The sequence below is a fragment of the Carettochelys insculpta genome, chromosome 8 (assembly GCF_033958435.1).
Source record: "Carettochelys insculpta isolate YL-2023 chromosome 8, ASM3395843v1, whole genome shotgun sequence".
NCBI lineage: Eukaryota > Metazoa > Chordata > Testudines > Carettochelyidae > Carettochelys > Carettochelys insculpta.
In genome coordinates this window covers 5,579,453-5,598,213 of record NC_134144.1, presented here as the reverse complement: position 1 = coordinate 5,598,213, position 18,761 = coordinate 5,579,453, and the positions used below count along the sequence as shown (strand labels likewise).

General features: G+C 46.7%; 2 protein-coding genes across 23 annotated transcripts in view; one reads left to right on the top strand and one right to left on the bottom strand.

The window, feature by feature from the left end:
* Positions 1–3,572, top strand: part of ATIC (5-aminoimidazole-4-carboxamide ribonucleotide formyltransferase/IMP cyclohydrolase) — a 30,526-nt gene extending 26,954 nt beyond the window's left edge. For all 3 annotated transcript variants that reach the window (XM_075001417.1, XM_075001418.1, XM_075001419.1), the window contains 2 exons: positions 2,419–2,574; positions 3,194–3,572. In XM_075001417.1, coding sequence (XP_074857518.1) covers positions 2,419–2,574; positions 3,194–3,313 — 276 coding nt within the window. In that variant the 3' untranslated portion in view covers positions 3,314–3,572. The remainder of the gene's footprint in view (positions 1–2,418; positions 2,575–3,193) is intronic.
* A 4,034-nt stretch (positions 3,573–7,606) lies between these two features.
* FN1 (fibronectin 1) overlaps positions 7,607–18,761 on the bottom strand; it is a 69,446-nt gene continuing 58,291 nt past the window's right edge. For 8 of the 20 annotated variants that reach the window (XM_075001185.1, XM_075001189.1, XM_075001191.1 and 5 more), the window contains 12 exons: positions 18,608–18,695; positions 17,874–18,050; positions 16,957–17,046; positions 16,523–16,702; positions 15,718–15,807; positions 14,007–14,485; positions 12,973–13,111; positions 11,752–11,916; positions 10,518–10,643; positions 9,887–9,993; positions 8,756–8,866; positions 7,607–8,400 (listed from right to left, as the gene is read on the bottom strand). In XM_075001185.1, the coding sequence (XP_074857286.1) occupies positions 8,323–8,400; positions 8,756–8,866; positions 9,887–9,993; positions 10,518–10,643; positions 11,752–11,916; positions 12,973–13,111; positions 14,007–14,485; positions 15,718–15,807; positions 16,523–16,702; positions 16,957–17,046; positions 17,874–18,050; positions 18,608–18,695 (1,830 nt within the window). In that variant the 3' untranslated portion in view covers positions 7,607–8,322. The remainder of the gene's footprint in view (positions 8,401–8,755; positions 8,867–9,886; positions 9,994–10,517; positions 10,644–11,751; positions 11,917–12,972; positions 13,112–14,006; positions 14,486–15,717; positions 15,808–16,522; positions 16,703–16,956; positions 17,047–17,873; positions 18,051–18,607; positions 18,696–18,761) is intronic. The other 12 variants (XM_075001186.1, XM_075001190.1, XM_075001188.1 and 9 more) reach the window with 3 other exon arrangements.

The window sequence follows — 18,761 nt, the reverse complement described above, 5'->3', positions numbered from 1 at the left end:
CAGGATTTTCCCCAAAGAGAGGACCAGTTTTCCCTGTAAGCTGAGCCCTCGAGCAGCACCCTGCCCCCTGCCAGGAAATGTTCAAGTGCCACCCAGCTGAGTAGCAGAGCACCCACAGCCAGCTTCTACTGGTGGTGCACATCCCTGCATACCTTGGTGCATGTAACAAAATTTATTCTGCCCTGGGTGGTTAAAATGAGAAGGAACCATGCCTGGGAGGGTTCTGCAAAGCCAGGCTGGAAATGGTTTCTCGTGGGATCAGTGCAGGTGAATACACTGCTGATAGTGGCCAATACCAGGTGTCCCAGAGGGAGTGGGCTGAACAGGTATCGATTTCTCTCCTGCCATCCATCGCCAGCTTCCAACAAACAGAGGCTAGTGACACCTTTCGTTACCGATCCTGGAAAATAGCCATTAATGGACCTAACCTCCAGGAATTTATGTAGCTCTTTTTTAAACCTTGCTATAGTCCTAGCCTTCACAGCCTCCTCTGGCAAGGAGTTCCACAGGTTGACTGTGCACTGTGTGAAGAATTTCCTTTCGTTTTAAACCTGCTGCCCATTAATTTCATTTGGTGTCTTTGTTTTCTATGATCATTTTTATTTATCTTCCGCCCCCCATAGGCAGGGATTCTTCACTCTGGAGGGTGATCCATTCCTCTCTTTTCCTGCTCCTCCTTTCATGCCAGTCTTCCACCATAGCACCTGATTTCCTGTCTGGGGCGGGGCTGTACCCTTTCCCGGCACACGCGTTAACTGTGGAAGGAGAGGAGCAATGCCTCCTTTGCACCACACCGAGCGTGCTCCTGAGGTTGCACTCTTAGCCCCTCGGGTGACAGGGGGCAGATTAGGGTTTTTCAATTGGTGAGGCTACCCGTCCATCTCCTGCAGGTGTTGTGTGGAGGACTGGGTGGTAATGGGATTCGGTTGTTCACCTGTGGCCACAGGTCAAATGAGGCCCCGGCTGTGAATGGGCAGAGATTGTTAGGAAGTGAGAATTGTTTGGCCTGGGTGAAAATGATCTCTGCCCAGTTCCTAGGGAAGACTGTACGACGGCTCCTCCTGCAATCATTGTAGCTGCAGTCGATCTAGCTACACAAGTGGGTAGCGAAGCTGTGATCGTCTTTCATGGGCGGAGGCATCTGGTGGGCTATTTCTCTTGGGTAGCAGCACCTCAGGGACCTAGCTGAGTGTGGGGCCTTCTTGCGCCACGCACTGAATATGTACACACTGGTAGGTGGTGCCCCAAAGAGCTTCGAACATAAAGAGGTGGCTGACGAGACATGAAGATAGGAGGTGACTTGCCCATGGTCACATAGCAGGTCTGTGGCAGAGCTAGTGGATAGAACCGTATCTCCTGATTTTCCCACCCACCGTGTGCTGCAGGAGAAGGGGCCGTTGACTTTTTTACTTGTGCAGAGGGCATCAATCTCCAGGGCTGTTTTTATCTGGCCGTCTCCAAGAGACATTAAATTAATTTTGAATCTCTGAAAACAAAGACTCAAAGGTTCAGAGGATTGCCAACCTCTAAACGCGTGCAGCTCTATTTTCACTGATTTATTGCAGTTCGTTTCTAAGGCTGCTTGGTTTCCAGCCTGGCTGTTGCAGGCAGTGAGTGACTGCCTCGGGAAAGCAGATATCCCCTTTTAAAGCGTGAACCTTACCACTGGACTGGGCTCCTCGTGGCTCACTCACACTTCAGCGGTTGGCTTGCTTAAGGGGATTGTGTGGGAGGTGAATTAGTTTAGATTGAGGAAGTGACTCATAAGTCAAACCCCTGTTCCTCATACATGTGTGAAGCTCCTTATATCAAACTGTGTGTGTGTGTGTGTGTGTGTGTGTGTGTGTGTGTGTGTGTGTGTGTGTGTGTGTGTGTGTGTGTGTGTGTGTGTGTGTGTGTGTGCGCGCGCGTGCGTGCGTGTTTGTTATACACAAAGCAGCACGACACAAACAGGCCAGGCAAGGCACGTCTAGGCCACTAACCATGCATATGGTAGCAGGAGCTCTGGTTGGTCATCTACTTTCACAGGCTCTGATAGTGGCTGGTATGAAGGTCACAGCTGCAGAGCACCATGTAAGATCGGGATTATGGAAGAGACGTGAACTTGGATGGAAAAGCAATGACACCCCTTGTTTTAGGAGGTGGTTGGGAGGGAAATCCAGAAGCTGTTTGTGGCCTGGTGATAGCCAGAGAGCAGGTGAAGGAGCGAATAAATTCCCTGGGGAAGTTGTGGAATCTCCATCACTGGAGATACCTAAGAGCAGGTTAGACAGACATCTGTCTGGGAGGGTCTAGACTGTGCTTGGTCCTGCCATGAGGGCAGGGGGCTGGATTCGATGACCTCTCCAGGTTCCTTCCGTTTCTAGTCTTCTGTGGTTCTGTGAATGCTTTTGGGCTGAGCTGACTCTATCTCCGCAGGGCGACGATTTGGTTAAGTGGCAGGCGATGTTTGAGGAAGTCCCAGCACAGTTGACTGAGGCTGAGAAGAAGGAGTGGGTTGGCCAGCTAGATGCAGTTTCCCTCAGCTCGGATGCTTTCTTCCCCTTTAGGGACAACGTGGACCGCGCCAAACGGGTAAGGTCGCTGTGAGGCCTCGATGTCAGGGTGACATGAGGGAGACGCCAGGGTGGTTTTGGGTATGTCTATATTATGCAGAGCTTCTGGGGTTTGATTTTGCATGCCTAGTGGGGATGCAAACTCTCTGGGGTGGCCAGTGAACCCCAGTACTCCTCAATCTCATGAGGAGACATGGAGATCAAGGAGAGAGTTTCTTCCATCGACCTCCCTCTGCGAGGACAGCCGAGGACGTCGAGGGTAGACAGAGCCAGTTCCAGCTGTGCTGTGTTTGGAACTGGAATTGCATATCGACAGTCGATTTTGTTAAAGCATTACAGATGTGGCCAAAGGATGTTACGATCATGCTGTTTTGTGACCCTTTTTTCCCCCCACCGGCGAGCCATTACTGGTCTGAGAAGCAGACCAGGGCTACTCATGGGAGTAAGTTCCTCTCTGGCCTGTAAGCCCTTTGGGGCGGAGGCCATCTTTTTATTCTGTGGCTGTTCAAAGATGGGGCTCACCATCTGAACTAGAGACAAGTGCACGTCTGTGCTGGTTGCACCACTTCGCTGCACAGCTCACCCAGTTGTTTTTGCTTGTCGTCGCTAACCTTTCGTTTCTCCAATTCTTTGTTCAGAGCGGAGTACAATTTATTGCTGCTCCTTCTGGTTCAGCAGCTGACCAAGTTGTGATTGAGGCATGCAACGAGCTGGGAATAACTCTCATTCACACCAATCTTCGGCTGTTCCATCACTGATTCATCTTGGGCTACCGTAGCCGGTTGCTGTCACTCACTCAACCCCAGGCTTGCATAAGCAGTGACCGTACCTGCACTGGTGCCATCTGGAAACCCAGTCTGCTTGCAGTAGAGGACCCTAGTGTCGTCACCGAACAAAGCCTGACTGCTGGCTGCAGATTAAAGCAAAAAGAAGTTTATGCCTCTAAGGGAATTAATTTCTTTCGAAAATAAATATGCGATTCCTGGCTACAGTCTCTCATGTCACCCAAATGGTGTGTGTGTGTTTGGGAAATGGGGCTTCGTGAAGCGAGTTAAAATTTTATAGCTCAGCTTTTACCAATTCATTAAAAAGCTGGGGAAACACTATGAACGTCTGCCTTGCAGCCACGTTGGTAATGAATTGATAAAAATCTGGGTTATAAACTGAAACGACGCCAATTTACTTTTGCGCTAGCTGCTTTTTCCCAGTGTGTCCAATCCATTAGCCTCGTTTTGTGCCGAACATGTGTAATTGGCCCTGCATCTGGGGCAGTTGCAGGTTCACTGTGTGGTGGGCGTGTTCTTGCCAAAGACCAAGTTGAATTGCTGCTTAGAGGTGAAAGGGGAAGCGCCAGCTGCTGTGAATCGTACCGGCGCGGTTCTCAGACCAAGCGAATCCAAGTCAGAGCTCATGTGCAGGCGTCTTGCCTGGAACTACTTCCGTTCTCAGATGTGCACGGTTGGCTTCTGCCAGGGCTGCTGGATTCACTCATTGCCCCAGATGTACGAGTGTTTTATCCAGGCGAGTGGGGCATGAGTGAAGTGCTCAGGCTGCAGCCAGTTCCTGTGAGAGACTAGCTGAGTCTATTAAGAGACCCTAATTAGTCTGTGCTTTCCCTGGCGAGTGGCATGCCAGCATGCGCCTGGGTAGATAGCCTCATCTTACTGCTGCCACCTGTCAGTCCCTCAGAGCAGGGTGCTGTGCCCCCTGAGTTATAGGTGCCCCCATTTTCTGGTTCTACAGCAGCTCCGCTCTGACAGCTCCCATAAGAACATAAGAACGGCCATACTGGGTCAGACCAAAGGTCCATCAAGCCCAGCATCCCATCTGCCGACGGTGGCCAATGCCAGGTGCCCCAGAGAAGGAGAACAGAAGACAAGTGATTTATCTCCTGCCATCCATCTCCTGCCCTTGTTATGAAGGCTAGGGCACCATACTTTATCCCTGGCTAATAGCCATTTATGGACCTGACCTGCAAAAATTTATCAAGCTCTTTTTTAAACCCTAATAGAGTCCTGGCCTTCACAGCCTCCTCGGGCAAGGAGTTCCACAGGTTGACTGTGCGCTGTGTGAAGAAAAATTTCCTTTTATTAGTTTTGAACCTACTACCCATCAATTTCATTTGGTGTCCCCTAGTTCTTGTATTATGGGAAAAGGTAAATAATTTTTCTATATTCACTTTCTCCACACCATTCATGATTTTATATACCTCTATCATATCGCCCCTCAATCGCCTCTTTTCCAAACTGAAAAGTCCCAGTCTCTCTAGCCTCTCCCCATATGGGACCCTTTCCAAGCCCCTAATCATCTTAGTCGCCCTTTTCTGAACCTTTTCTAATGCCAATATATCTTTTTTGAGGTGAGGAGACCACATCTGCACGCAGTACTCGAGATGGCTTTGCCCCCTGCAGGGCATGGGCTTGTACAGCGGCACGTTGAACCAGCTCACGTGAATTCAAGAGGGGCCAGATTCCAGCACAAGGGGGTCATAAACCACTTAGCTCTCCCCGCTGTAGTGCCCCGTGCGTGAGAGAGGAGCGTTGGGTGGGGTGGTGGAGGAACGGGCTGAGGACACACCAGGTTCTAGTAATGCCCCTCTGCCAGGTGATCTCTTGAGGACTGCTGGGACGGGCACAGAACTGCCGATGTGTCCTTTGTGCCTGTCCCTACCGAGCCCAGCAAGGACAACGTCTCCAGCTGATTAGAAGTGGCTTCTATGACTTGTGCCCCACTGTTTCACTATGTGTTGACTGAGCAGAGGCTGTTTACGTTTGATGTCTGCCATGTAGATGTAGCCATGTTGTCGAGAACCGGTAGACAAAGTGGACTCGTGCTCGGCTGTCAGTGTGTTTCCCTTCAGGGACCTCCTGCTGGGGGTCTGGAGCTTAAGTAGTGAGTGGTTCGTTCCCTCAGTGATGGTGCTTGGAGCGTGCTGGCTTCTTGCTGTTTATTGTTGAGCAGGGCATAGTTTTAACCTTTTAAGGTGCAGACGTGTTTGACGCTTGCTCAGTGGCATCGTGCGCTGTTAAGATATACTTCCCTCCTGAATGGTAGGAAAAGAACATTGCAAGATAAGGCATATCATTGCCCAGCAGGTGCCAGCATCTGATTAACTGGGGGTCAGACCCATGGAAATGTTCTGAGGACAACTTATCCCATACGTAGCTCCTGTAGGGATTTCTTGGCAGATTCTACAACAACTTGTGGTATCGGCCACTTCCAGACAGGACACTGGAGAAGGCTGATCCTGGGCTGGCAATGAGGTAGTTGGAGCTAAGGTCAGAAAGACAGATTCCTCGAGGGAAGTCAGGATAGATATGAACAACAGAGCTTGGGAAAGATACAATAATGGGAATCTAGTTTTAAAAACTAATTTTCCCCCTATGGCTCTGAGCCTTTCTAACCTGGGTGTACTTTAGGTACTTATTTCGCTCATCCTATTGGAACAATGTTAGGATATTATTCATTCTTACTGCCACAATTGTCTGAGATGCAAACAATTCAGTTGCTGGATAGAAATCCATTAAAACAATTGCTGTGTGTTGCATATTTCTCATGTCAAGAAGCCAGATTCCATTCTCAGGCTATATTTAAGTAAATCCACAGTGGTTTACGGATTCTGTATTTAAGTAAAACCACAGTGATTCCCTTGACTTGAATAATGCAACTCCTGTGTAGCTGAGAGCAGAGTTTGTTTCAGGGAATCATAGGGGAAGCTTTTACAGTTGGTATTTCCTCATAACGTGAGGTTTTTGCAGGGCAGACAGTACAACCCAAAGGGTCTTTTTCTTTATTCAGTTCATTGCAATCCAACTGACTTTACTTTAAAAAAAAAAAAGTTCTAAAGGGATATTTAGATTGGGGTGGTCTGCTGTATGAATGTAAAACAGTACTGGATGATAAAATTGTGGTTTCAGTAAACACCAGTCTCTCAAACAAGGTGAGGTAGGAATGCATCAACTAGGAAATTTGAGTCAGTTATCACTGATCAAATCATAACATTTTCATTTCCTTAAGATCATAGCAAAACAGTCTTCCAATTATTCTGCAGTTGTTACCCATTTTGAAACACAGTTGTCCACTTTTTCCCTGTATATCTGTCTTCCCTTATTGTGGAAAATTTCTGCTGAGGTGCTGTAAAAAATACATTATCTGAGAGTATCACCTAACGTATGGTTCCAGCTGAGATCACTTTTACTAGCAAGAGTGTCTGAACAAACGGCATTTTGATTTTTTTTTATTTTCCGTGTTGGAAAGGTAGCTATAGCAGCCCATTTTTGGAAGAGGAGTGAAGTGCGCGTATGTAAATTCTTTGAGACCTCTCTGTACGTGCTCAGAAATGAGTGATTAAATTACCCTCCCTGAACAGCTGTAAAGAGAGCGGAATTAAGATGATTTATTCTCTCTCCCAGTGCTTACTCTGTATGGGTGATTGTGCTGCTAAGGCATAGACCTGCTCTCAGGAGATGTGGGTTCTATTCCTGCCTTTACTACTTCCTTGGGAATCCTGGGTAAGTCATGTGGACCACAATTCAGCAAATATTTTAAGCTACGTATGGCTGCTAATTTTAAGCATGCCAGTAGTCCTATTAAAACTGATGAGGTAACGTGCTTAAAAGGTAGTCCCATGCTTAAATTAGTGTTGAATCAAGGCCAGACATGCTATCCCTCAGTTTTTTGTCTTTAAAATTGAGATAATACTTCTTTTTCTCTCCACCTTTTGTCTTAACATGTAAGCAGTCCCTGGCCTGAAGTGTTCCCCATCACTTTCTTCTCGTGTGTGTACAAGGCTCTCCAAGTTTTGTATTAACTCAGTGCTGCTTTGATCTCCAGGGGCTACTGTAATTCAGATTATTTTCTTTGCTACTCTGTCTTTTAAGAAAGCAATTGACACATACTTTCTATTTTCAGCTTCATGTTGCAGAAAGATGGTTGTCTTGTCTTATTTCAAAAAGCAAAGCTACTCCAGTTTCAGAGTATGCCTTTATCTGACGCCCACTGCAACAACAAAACTGAAAATAAAAAAGAAAACCACTAAGCACACATTTGGTTTGTAAATCTTTTTATTAAAAGAGTTGTCTTTCCACAGTAGTAAAGCTTTGGCACTTACAGTATAAAAAATAATCACCGATCATAATTACACCAAATTCCTCTTTGTCAACTGCATACTAAGTATCAATACATTTTTTTCCCATATAAAAACACTTGAGGGATGGGGAACAAAAATTGATAAATAACAGTATGAGATACAAAGAGACAGCTAGAAAAATAATGGGATCATTGAGAAAGAATTAAGACTGTGCATATTTTAAATATCACAGTGATCGGGTGTGCAGTCACTTGATTATTGCTGGCTGCACGCTTAGGTGAAGACAAAGTGTTCAGTGTACTTTTCTTCCTGTAAATGTTAGTAGTATCATTCTTGTTAGTTTTTGTTTGCATGGCACAGGAGCTTTTGATCCCATTTTTCCCTACCCACCCCCAGCATTATTTTCATCCCCAACCAATTCACAATTTAGCATCTTTTTACCATTTGAAAATACTGAATGGTATCAAACACTGAGGAGAAAATGAGACAATACATGAGAAGTCTGAAATAGACCGAGAATGATGCTTGGAGAAGCTGTGAGTTGAGCTTAAGCTGGGAAAGTGACTCAGGAGCAGAAGGCCATTTTTAAAGATCTGCTTTTGCTAGCATCACTCCAGTTTGGATGGTCATCTTGGTCGATCGATTGGTGTTGGTGGTGTTGTAAGACTTTTTTAGATGTTACTTTCCCGGTCGATGTTGTCTGTCTGCCTGTACATCTAAGGGCATGAAGCACTCAATCGGGCAATTGACATTCTGCTGGGAGGGAAGAAAACCAGTTAGTGCTCAATACTATAAAAGAGGTGCTGCAACGTAGTAGAAATGCAGCCAAGCTCTTTGCATTTGCAGCTATTTACATTTCCCACTAGAAACCATTTATGATTTTTGCCTTTGCTTACGAAGGTTTGGAAAAGAGGTAACATTAGGCAGGCCTCCATTCAGCCAAGTATTAAAGCATTCTTTGCTGCAGGTGGCCTTAAAATATTTGTCAACTGCAGAACAAATGGAAATCTGCAAGTGGTTCTAAGCCATGATTATGGTTAATAAGTATGTAATTCGCAATGTCGCCCTAGGCAAGACTCATAATGAATGGAAATGGGGCTGCTCTACTTACAGTATTTGTGCTCTGGTGGTATCTCTGTGAAAACTGTGTGTAGGAGTGGCCAGCAGTGCCTTCAGGAGTCATCTCAGCACCAGGTCTGCGGCAGTTGTCACAGCGCCAGCCCTTGAGAAATACACACGCCCCAATCAGACACTTTCTAAAGAGCCTCATGACAGATTAAGTTCATACGTTGCACAGAGATCGATGCATGACTCATGCATCTGATGAAGTGGGTCTTTGCCCATGAAAGCTTATGCTGCAAAATGTCTGTTTGTCTATAAGGTGCCACGGGACTTCTTGTTCTCAAAGCTACAGACTAACTCGGCTACCCCTCTGATACTATGCACAGATCAGAATTCATCCCTGGGGAAACTAGTGAAGTCAAGGAAGCTTCTCCAGTTTGACACTAGTGGTACAGAAGTAAAAGAGGGTGTAAATTAAAGTAGGGGTGAATCTGCTTTGCCTTCCTCCTTATGCATTTACTTGTTTTGCCTCTGACTTCTCTGGCTAAGAGTGGTGCTAACATGGAAACCCTTTCATTCACACAGGGGAGGAATTAAGGGAGGGGGCTGGTTTAAGTAAGTCTGCAGCAGGGGCTCTAAGACTTCTCCAGTGTGGGCCGGATTTCAACAGGGAGACTGTTTCATGAACACCTCTCCCCACTTAAAATTGCATGGCCCACTCCCCCTCCTACTGTGTGAACACACAACTGTCCACACAGCCACTGAAAAATAGGAGGAAAGTATGAATAAGTTCAGCAGCTGGCAAGGAGCATGGGCTAGTACCTTGCGACCAGCCCTATCTTCAGAGACTACTAACGGCCTGGGGCCAAAATTTGAGAACCTTTAGTCGGTGTACTGGACGGCACATGTTTGCAAAGCTGGGAGAGACAAAGGAAACCAACTTCCACTTTTCTCAAGATTCACCTCTGGATTTTGTAGGTACAGGGCCTTTTTGAAGTTTGTGTTTATTTCAGAGGTGACCACAGTCCCAGATGATGTAATTACTGACTCGAGCCGAAATGTCTAAGGTTTTAGCATATTATTAATGTGTGATATTCCCCCCCGCCATCTCCTAATGGCTAATTGTCCAATACTGTGCATCATGACATCTCTATTAGCATGCCAGGCTAGTTCTGTCTACCTGTTGTCCTCCGTAACAAGTACAGGAGCAGATGGCACCAAGGTACTCTTTCTGCCACTGTTCTCCTACGTGGTACATCTTGCCGTCGTCGTAGCACGTGGCTTCATCTGGGGAAAATGAAAGGAAGAAGCAAGAGTCCATCACGTGGTTTACATTTGCTTTTCAGGGTTAAGACTTTGGGGATGAGCCTGGTGGGGGGTTGGCAAGAGCAAAAACCCAGGAGTCAGAACTACCATTTCCCATTCCGCCAGTGACTCACTGATTGGCCTTGGGTAAATCAGTTGGATTTAAAGCATTCACTTTACTCATCATCATCTGAAATGCCTTCTGTGTTGAATAGTAACATGGAACTCTCCCCCCCTCTAATGTCAGCAGAGGCGCATGAGCCTCCTACAACCTTGTCTAACGGAGAAGAATCTTTTAGTTCCTGCTCTAAAATCCTGAGAACCTCACATCTGTCCCCACTGCTGTTCACCCACCTTGGGATGCCAGGTTACACCATAAACACTGGCACATTTTAACCACGTTTAGGATCCCCCCACTCTGTGCCACTAAACAGATTCTAAGAGCCACTGGTAATACGAAAGCCTGAAACTGAGATAACGTCCGTATACACCATGAAGAAACATACGTGGGTCACACTTGAATTCTCCCTTTCCATTGCCAAGACACGTGCAGCTCATCATCTGCCCATTCTCGCCCTGGCGGTCCCACTTCTCTCCGATCTTGTAGTTCACGCCGTTATCGTGGCACCATTCTGAATAAACAAGAGCAAAGAAGTGAGTGGTTAGTCTACACAGTCCTATCAGTTAGGGGTCAGAGAATTAATCTCTGAAGCCTCACGGTCCAACAGGAGAGCAGAGAAACCCAAGGAGCAAGCCATGGCTGGTGTCAACGGGCATAAAAACGATGCTTAATTAAGCGGGCACTTGAGCCGAGGTAGGGAAGAAAACTTACTAGTATTTTAAAAGAGTAACTATATAGTATAATCTTTTCACACCAAATAATGGGAAAACAACAATTAAACTTTGTATCAAATGTCTGCTTTGTCGCAATTACTTTTAAAGCTGCATACAACATAGAGATTCCCTTCGTTCTCTGCTTACTTTGAAATCGAACCTTTCCCATTACAATCAGCGAGACTCACACCCTGCAGAACTGCTTGATCATTCTAATGTTTTCATCCCCGATCTTTCAGCCAAAATTTGTCTCCTAACGCCCAACTCCTGCCAAGAGTTAAACTCCATGCTACTGCAGAAGTGTGGTTTGCTTGGCAATGCCAACTGACAGCCTCCAGGGGTTATAATGATAGGTCAGGGATGCTCTAGATGGTATTTGGTCCTGCCATGAGTGCAGGGGACTGGATGACCTCTTGAGATCCCTTCTAGTTTTCTCTAATTCTGTGGGTTTTTCTTTCAATCCAAACTGTGGAGTTTGTCCCATACCCATTGACTTTAATGAGAGTTGTTTCAAATCCACTGAACTGATGTATAAAATTAGGATTCAGAGATTACCTAATCCCATTGGGGTGTTTTCCTAAATGACTGTTCAGATCTACATTAGATACCCAGTCCACTTGTTTTTAAGTATTAACTGGGCTCACCCTGCAAGGGAAGGGAGATTGGTAATTTCCTTACCAAAGCATTACTGATCATTATCAACAAGACTACAGCTTGCACAGGGAAGAGAAGTACTGCAAAGACTGCAAAACGCAACCACCACCATCATCAACACAAAACATGTACAAGCGCATGCACTTATTTGCTTTGTGTTTGGGTCAGATTGGATCTGCGAAACATACCATTAGTACTAATTAAGCCCAACGTTTAGAGGGAGGCAAAGATGGACAACAGCAAGCTACTCACTAGATGAATCACATCTGAAGTGACCACTGCCAAAGCCTAAGCACTGACACCAGAGTTTAAAGCCCGTTTCAGACAGTCGCTCCCATTCCTCTCCAATAGAGTAGAAGGAGCCAGTATAAGTGTCGTAACATGTGTCGTCAGCTGGCTGGTTCACTCTTTCAGACACTGGAAAGAAGAGCAAGCAAACAGGTGTCATACACAGGGATACAAACCTAGAAAGAGAATTATTAATCCATGTTCTCATAACGATGGAGCATTTGCTTGGCTGCACTGCCAGCATATCAACCTCGGAATGATTTATTTTCCAGAGGCGTTTGGCAGAGCAGCAGAGTGATGATAAAAACCATAGAGGTGGAACTTGTTTGCATATTGACGTGTTGGGTTTCAAGTGTGCTCGTTTTGCATTTGCGACTGGAAAGCGTCAGATTAAATCGCCTTTACAGAGAAGCACGCTGCATTTGCATGGTGCAGCTCGCATTTGGATTCTGCACGCTGGGGGAGTGATAAATTTCAGGGCGGTTGGGTATACTGGGGCTTGAGCTAAACTCTGGCACAGAACAAAACTAAGTACAGAGAAGGTGTATACCTCAGGGGAGTATACTGCACTTGCAGGTCCCCAAAATCTACCCATGTGCAGAGCTGGCCTCTGCCCAGCTGGTTTGCTCGTATACAATGAACATGCCAGGTGATTTACAGCCAGAAGAGGTGTTGGCTACACCACAGCTAGGAGCCACTGACTGGGCTCTTTGGCCTATGGACAACCTCCAGCAGGCAAATCTGTTAATCAGTGAGATGATGTCACAGTTCACCTGGCCAATCACCACCCATTGGTCACTGGAGAGAGAGGAAGGAGGTGATGGACTTTGAGTAACTCCTTCCTCGTTCTAGATATATTATTTTGGTACCAGTAATGAGGAATGTCAGCCAGGACACCACCATTACCACGGTCCTAGCAGCTATGACTTCCTCTCGAACAGTCTATCACAGCAACAGAAGTTGGTCCAGTAAAAGAACAGAGCCCACAGAACTTGGTCATCACCCACTCCATGTCTCTATGCACGTTCAGGCAGCAGACTAACATAACTCTTACCACCAAGGCAGAGTCATCTGTGCCACAAAACCAGAGAGAACGGCGTCTATTGTAAGACGGACGTGAAACGAGGAAATAGGGGCAAGAGATATGAGGCAGACTTTTGCCGAGACCGTTGAGTTTTAACCTACCCGCATTGCCGACTGTGACAACCTCCTCCAGAACCTTGTGTCTCCTACGATCCTTCAGTGCCTCCACTATGATGTTGTAGGTGGCACCTCTCGTAAGGCCCGTCAGCGTTGCAGAGGAGGAAGTTCCAGGAACTCTGAACTGCAATTACATCACCGCGGAATTGACTTTGGAAAGAGCATGTTTCTCAGGCTGTGAGAGGCTCAGGATAAGGCCGGATATTCTGTTATGGTACCTCGCACAAGGGTCCACTCCTGCAGTTCCCCAAGTGCCGATCAGGGAATTCAGTGAGGTAGGGAGCTACTGCCCTCTCACTATTAGCACAGGGTGAAGTGGCTTTCCCAGCTCACCCAGGAAGTCTGTGGTAGAACAGAAACCATCCAAATCCCTGAAATTCCAGTGTTTTCTTTCAGCCACAAGACCTCCTTTAGATCAGCAATATTGACATGGCTGCCTCATTCCCCTACTGTGTGTCATAGCACCATGGAAAGGTAAGACTATAAAGGAACCTCACCAAGTCATCTGGTCCAGGCCTCTGCACTGAGACAGGTCTAAATATGACCTAGACCATCTCAGGCAGCTGTTTGCCTAACCTGTCCTCAAAGCCCTCCAGTGATAAGATTCCCCAGTCCTACCTAGGTCTTTTCCTAGACAGTTGTATAGGACAAAGTCCCCAAGCATCTCCATTACATTAGCATTCCCTATAGGAAGTTCCAAACAGCATCCCAGGGTCTTTGTCTTTCAACCAGTATACCAGCCATTTCCCCTCCAGGCACCTGTCCCTGCCAGAGACCAAAAGTGCTTTAACCCTGCAGGGCTGTTCAGGCTGCTCTGGGACGTGGCACACAGGAAGTGCCTAGGCGGGATGCAGATAGATACTTATAAGCAAATTCTGACTTTTATCCATTCTAGAATGCAACCCAGGGGAGCTAGAATCCCAGGTCCTTTCTCCTGAAATGTTTGTGGGCTGCAATAGTCATGGCCTGTATAATGGCAGAACTCTCATTGCTCCCTAGGGGGAAAAGAAAACAATTACCTGTAAAGGTTCTTCTTCAGTGCCAACTGGCTGGCATGAGATGATGTATTCGGAGCTCTCCAGCAGAGGCCTCCAAGAGATGGTTGTCTGAGAAAGGGCTTCCTGGCCCGTCGTGTCATTGCGCCTGGGCCCTAATGAGTGAGGGAATGAAGGCTGAACCAAGTCCACTCTCTGTATGGAGTACCTGTTACCAAGGTCGATCTCTTTGTCCACGGCTGGGGGCTGCAGTCTCGGCCGGTGCCTAATGGGAGTGGCTGTGGTGGGAGCGGTGGTCCTTCTAAAGCCATGTTCTTCAAAGAAGACTTGTTGTCCCTGGTTTCCCAGGGTTTGCTGGCCACTTGTGCCTGGAAGCTGGATACCATTTCCATTTTCAAACCTGTCTGTCACATAAGGCGTCCTCTCCACAGTGGAAGGTACGTCGAGAATCTCTGGTCCACCTTGGTTTGGGTGCGGTAGGGTTACCAGCTGTGGGAGATCATCTAGCCAAAGAAAGGTTAGAAGCAATAAAGCAAAGCCCCTTAAGCCCCAGCATTAGTGATGATAAACTAGGCAACTACAGTGACTGCTGTAAACCGCTCAAAGCAACTAAACAATAGCAACTGCCCCACACATCCAGCACACTTTTTAGGACCTCTTTGGGAGGAGTCTGCTGAGATTATTTTTAATATATGCTGAAGCGTGGGAAGAATGAGAGAAATTTCATTCATTTTCATACTACAGGTTGAACCGTTCCAGCACCTTCAGGACATGACCGGTGCCAAATGAGAGAATTTGCTGGACCACTGGAGGTCAGTATTGTCTAACAGCATTTCCACTGCTTACTGGGCTCTTACGAGACATTTAGGGGTAATTTACAGCTAAATGACAGCACAGAACACTGAGAGCCAGGACTGGTAGCTGTAATTAAACTTTATGGGCCCACGGGAAACCTAGCCACACCCATGATAAGTGGTCCTCCAGCTAACTAAAATCACGCCAGACCATGAATGTTACTGCACCAGAGAGGTTCAACCTGTTCTGAGCCCAAGCTGTGATCACTGCTCTGCAAAGAAGCCACCAATGCACAAATTATGAAAACAAGATGCAATTGACATAGATGTTCATAATCTGCCAACTGAAGATAACTTTAGGCCCAGGCTAAGGGATTCAATCTTTTTGCTGTTCAGGTCTCCAGCAGGACAGAGATTTTACTTGCTGCATCCTCTTTACAGCATCTCACAGACTGGATGCAAAGTCATACAAATTCAATCATCAAGTTGTATCAAATGAACAGCTTCACTCTATGTGGGCTTCTCCCATTGAACAAATCTCAGGCTAGAAGGAAAAGTGAACATCAGCATTCATTTAATTATGTTTTTGGGTACACAGAAAAACTCCAAACTGGATACACTCTCGTGTCTTCGCTATCTGAGCTCACCACAGCGTGCTTTGTATTCTTCGGCAGAACACTTCTATTGTAGAGCTGTTGCTGATGAAACCACAGCCCTCTTCTTACAGCAGAAAAAGAGAAAAGGGAGGAAGCATGCTATTTTCTACAAGCAGCCTCCCTCGTAGGGAAAGCTTGTGTTTGGTTAACAGACCCCAGCAAAAAGGATATGTTAAGCTATGTTATAATGTTAGCCCTCTGGAGAAGACATGATCCCAGGGCTGAGCCATGAATTCTCCAGTGAGGAAATGTCAGCTTCTCCCAAAAAAAAAAAAAATGTTGTACCTGTTTTTTTCTTGCCAACCAATGGCTCACTCTTTTGGTTGTTCTTCACAGCAGTGATGTAGATGGTGTATTCAGTTCCTGGCTCCAGACCTGGGGAGGAACAGAATGACCTCATGCTTAAGGAAACCCCTAATTATAAAATGGACCATCAGGGAGAGCTAAGCAGAGATTTACGAAATAAGGAGTCAAGGTGTTTCTCCCTACTATGGAAATGAAAGTACTACTGCACAAGTACAATGCATTCGCCAATCACCTTTGTGCTAAACACTCAGAAACCACCTGTTGTGATCATGGCTGTGCCCCCATAATCCTTTGGCGTGACAAGACCTGGACTCTACAGCTCTCGTCATTATCGAGCACTGAAGGCACTTCAGATTGTGTTTTCTAGAAGCTGACAGCGGTCTGGGTGTTTGCTAATGAAGGCTGGATAGCAAGAGTGAACCTTGCCCTGCACACGGGCCAGTTCCATAGAGGTGTTGTGCTGGTAACAGAATGGGAGCCAAATTGTGATTCTGGGTGCCAGTACATCACCTCGGGCTTCTCCTTCCTCTAGCCAGGCGTAATCTGCATCAGCCATGTAATTTGTTCAGATTATTTGTTGTTCCATGCCATCTCAGCAGCACAGCTGGCACGTGCAGGAGAAGAGGGGACGGAATGGCTCCAAGGCTCTGGCCACATGCACAGCTCCATAGTGTCTGATCCAGCCAAGACCCTTCCCCGCCCACCTCACCTTTCCCCCTACATAGGAATCAGCTCAGTACAGAGGGCGTTAGGCAGATGAACTCCCACATGGGAGCAGACGTACCAATGAGCGTAGCCTCTGTGGTGCTGGCGCGCGGGCGAGGGATCAGCTCCTTGGGCTGTGCACCAGGTCTCTCATATTTGATGACATAACCCGTGATCGGGGCATGGGGTGGCTGCCAAGAAATCAGCAGGGAGTTGCTCGTGGTTGTGAGGAAGCGCAGGTTGGAAGGCGCATCGATGGCTAAGAGCAAACAAAAAAAAAAAAAATAAAAAAAAATAAATCACTTAATTAATGTGGTAAACACCAAGTACGTCTTCATGTTTCCTACCCCAAGGGCTCAAGAGAATGAAGGTTCTCCATGGGCGGCAGTCACTGACAGCAAACATCACCCCCAGCAGGAGAAAATAAGGCTGTAACACGTAGACAATTGTGTACATGATCGAAGTCAAGGAAAGCACAAGTGTCACTTCAGACAAAACAAAAAGCACCATTACCGGTGGAAGCATCAATGATAACAGGGGAGCTGCGGGCATTCTCATTGACGGTGTAAAGGTAGATCTTGTAGTCCGTGCCTGGTTGCAAGCCTGGAATTGGAGTAGAAATATTACAGTTTCAACCCTGCCTGGTTGAAGAGCTATACAGAAACCTGCTGCAGTCACGCCAAGAATCTAACTAGTTGTTAACACCGAGGTTGGGTACGTTGGCTGTAAACTGGCCAAAAATTAACGGAGAGATTTTTCAAAGGCACCCCTTAGCTTAATTTCGCTTCTGACGAAGTCAACAGGAGCGGAATTAGATCAGCACTGAGTGCTTTTAAAAAACCCCACTGATAAATCTGAGATGTCTGTTACCTTTGTGTGAGAAATAAACATCTTGTAACAGGGTATTCAGTCTGCTCTCACCCAACTAGGAGCAAGCAGCGTACAAAGGGTCGCTACAAAGAGACGAGGACATTGTTCTCATTACATGTTGAGTGGTCAGGCTGGGGTTAATGAAGGGGAAAACCAAACAGTGGAACCAGCAGAAAACTTGAATGAAGAAATGGTTAGGGAATGGAAGGGGAATGACAGTCACTGAAGATCTAGTCAGATCTTGGAAGCTGGGAAGGTTCCAAATGGAGATGGTCTAGGAGGTATCACACAAGACTGCTTTCCTGCATCCCCATCAAATCCAGACCTGATGCTACTGTGCCACCTGTTAGCTCCAATGGGAGCTCTGCTCTCAGAGGGCTCTAATGAGAGTTCTCAAGATTAACGTGTACGCGTGTTATATGACCTGCACAAGGAAGCCACCTAAGTTCCACCTCGGCTCCATTCCCACCAAGGGATCCCCAGCCCAGAGCAGCAACCCAACGTATCCCTTGCGATTGTAGTAGCAAAATGGCACTGCAGTGGAGAGGAGGTTCATTTACCAGTGATGGTGTAGGATCGAACATCAGGGCTAATGGTCCGTCGAATAGGGGTCTGGCTATCTGCCGGGATGGCTTCCACTTGGAAACCAGTGATTGTCTCCGTCTTAGTGCGCCAGGTGATTGTGATGGTTGTCTCAGTAAAGTCGGTCACACGAGTCCTGCGGGGAGGGCTGACATCTGCACAGAAGGATTTGAGGTCAGTATAAGGGCAAAAAGCAATGATCTGGGGATGCGGGAAGGCACTAAAACAAAATCTTCTCTAGCCGCGTCTTTGATATTTGTCAACTACAGGTTGAAACTCTCTGATCCGGAACTCTCTTGTCTGGCAGCATATGAAATCTGGCATGATTTTAGTCAGCCAGACAACCACTTACCATGGGGGTGGCCAAGTTTCCCATGGTCCCAATAAATCTTTTTTCCAGCCACTGGCCCTGGTTCTCAGTGCTCTGTGTTATTTCATTCTAATTTACCCCTAGCTGGCTTCTAAGAGCCCAGTAAGCACGGAAGCAATGGTAATGTGCTAGAAAATATTAACCTCCTGTCATCTGGCAAATTCTCTCATCCAACACTGTTCAGGTTCCGAGGATGCCAGATTAGAGAGGTTCAGCCTGTATTTTTGAAGGGCCACATGCTGATGTCTTCACTTCATTGCTTCTGCTATGTCCTTACTCAGGACTTGGCCCACTGACTCCATGCATGGTACCTGCTGCTATTTGTAAAGGAGGATTGCTTACTCTCAAGTGTGGTGACCACACCCTGGGCTGGCCTGCTTGTCAAAGAATCCTTCAGCGCATACACACTGACTTCATACTTGGTTGCCACCTGGAAATAAAGGTATACAATGATAAGGGAACTACATGGAACATCTAATCTTCAGAAAAGCAGGGA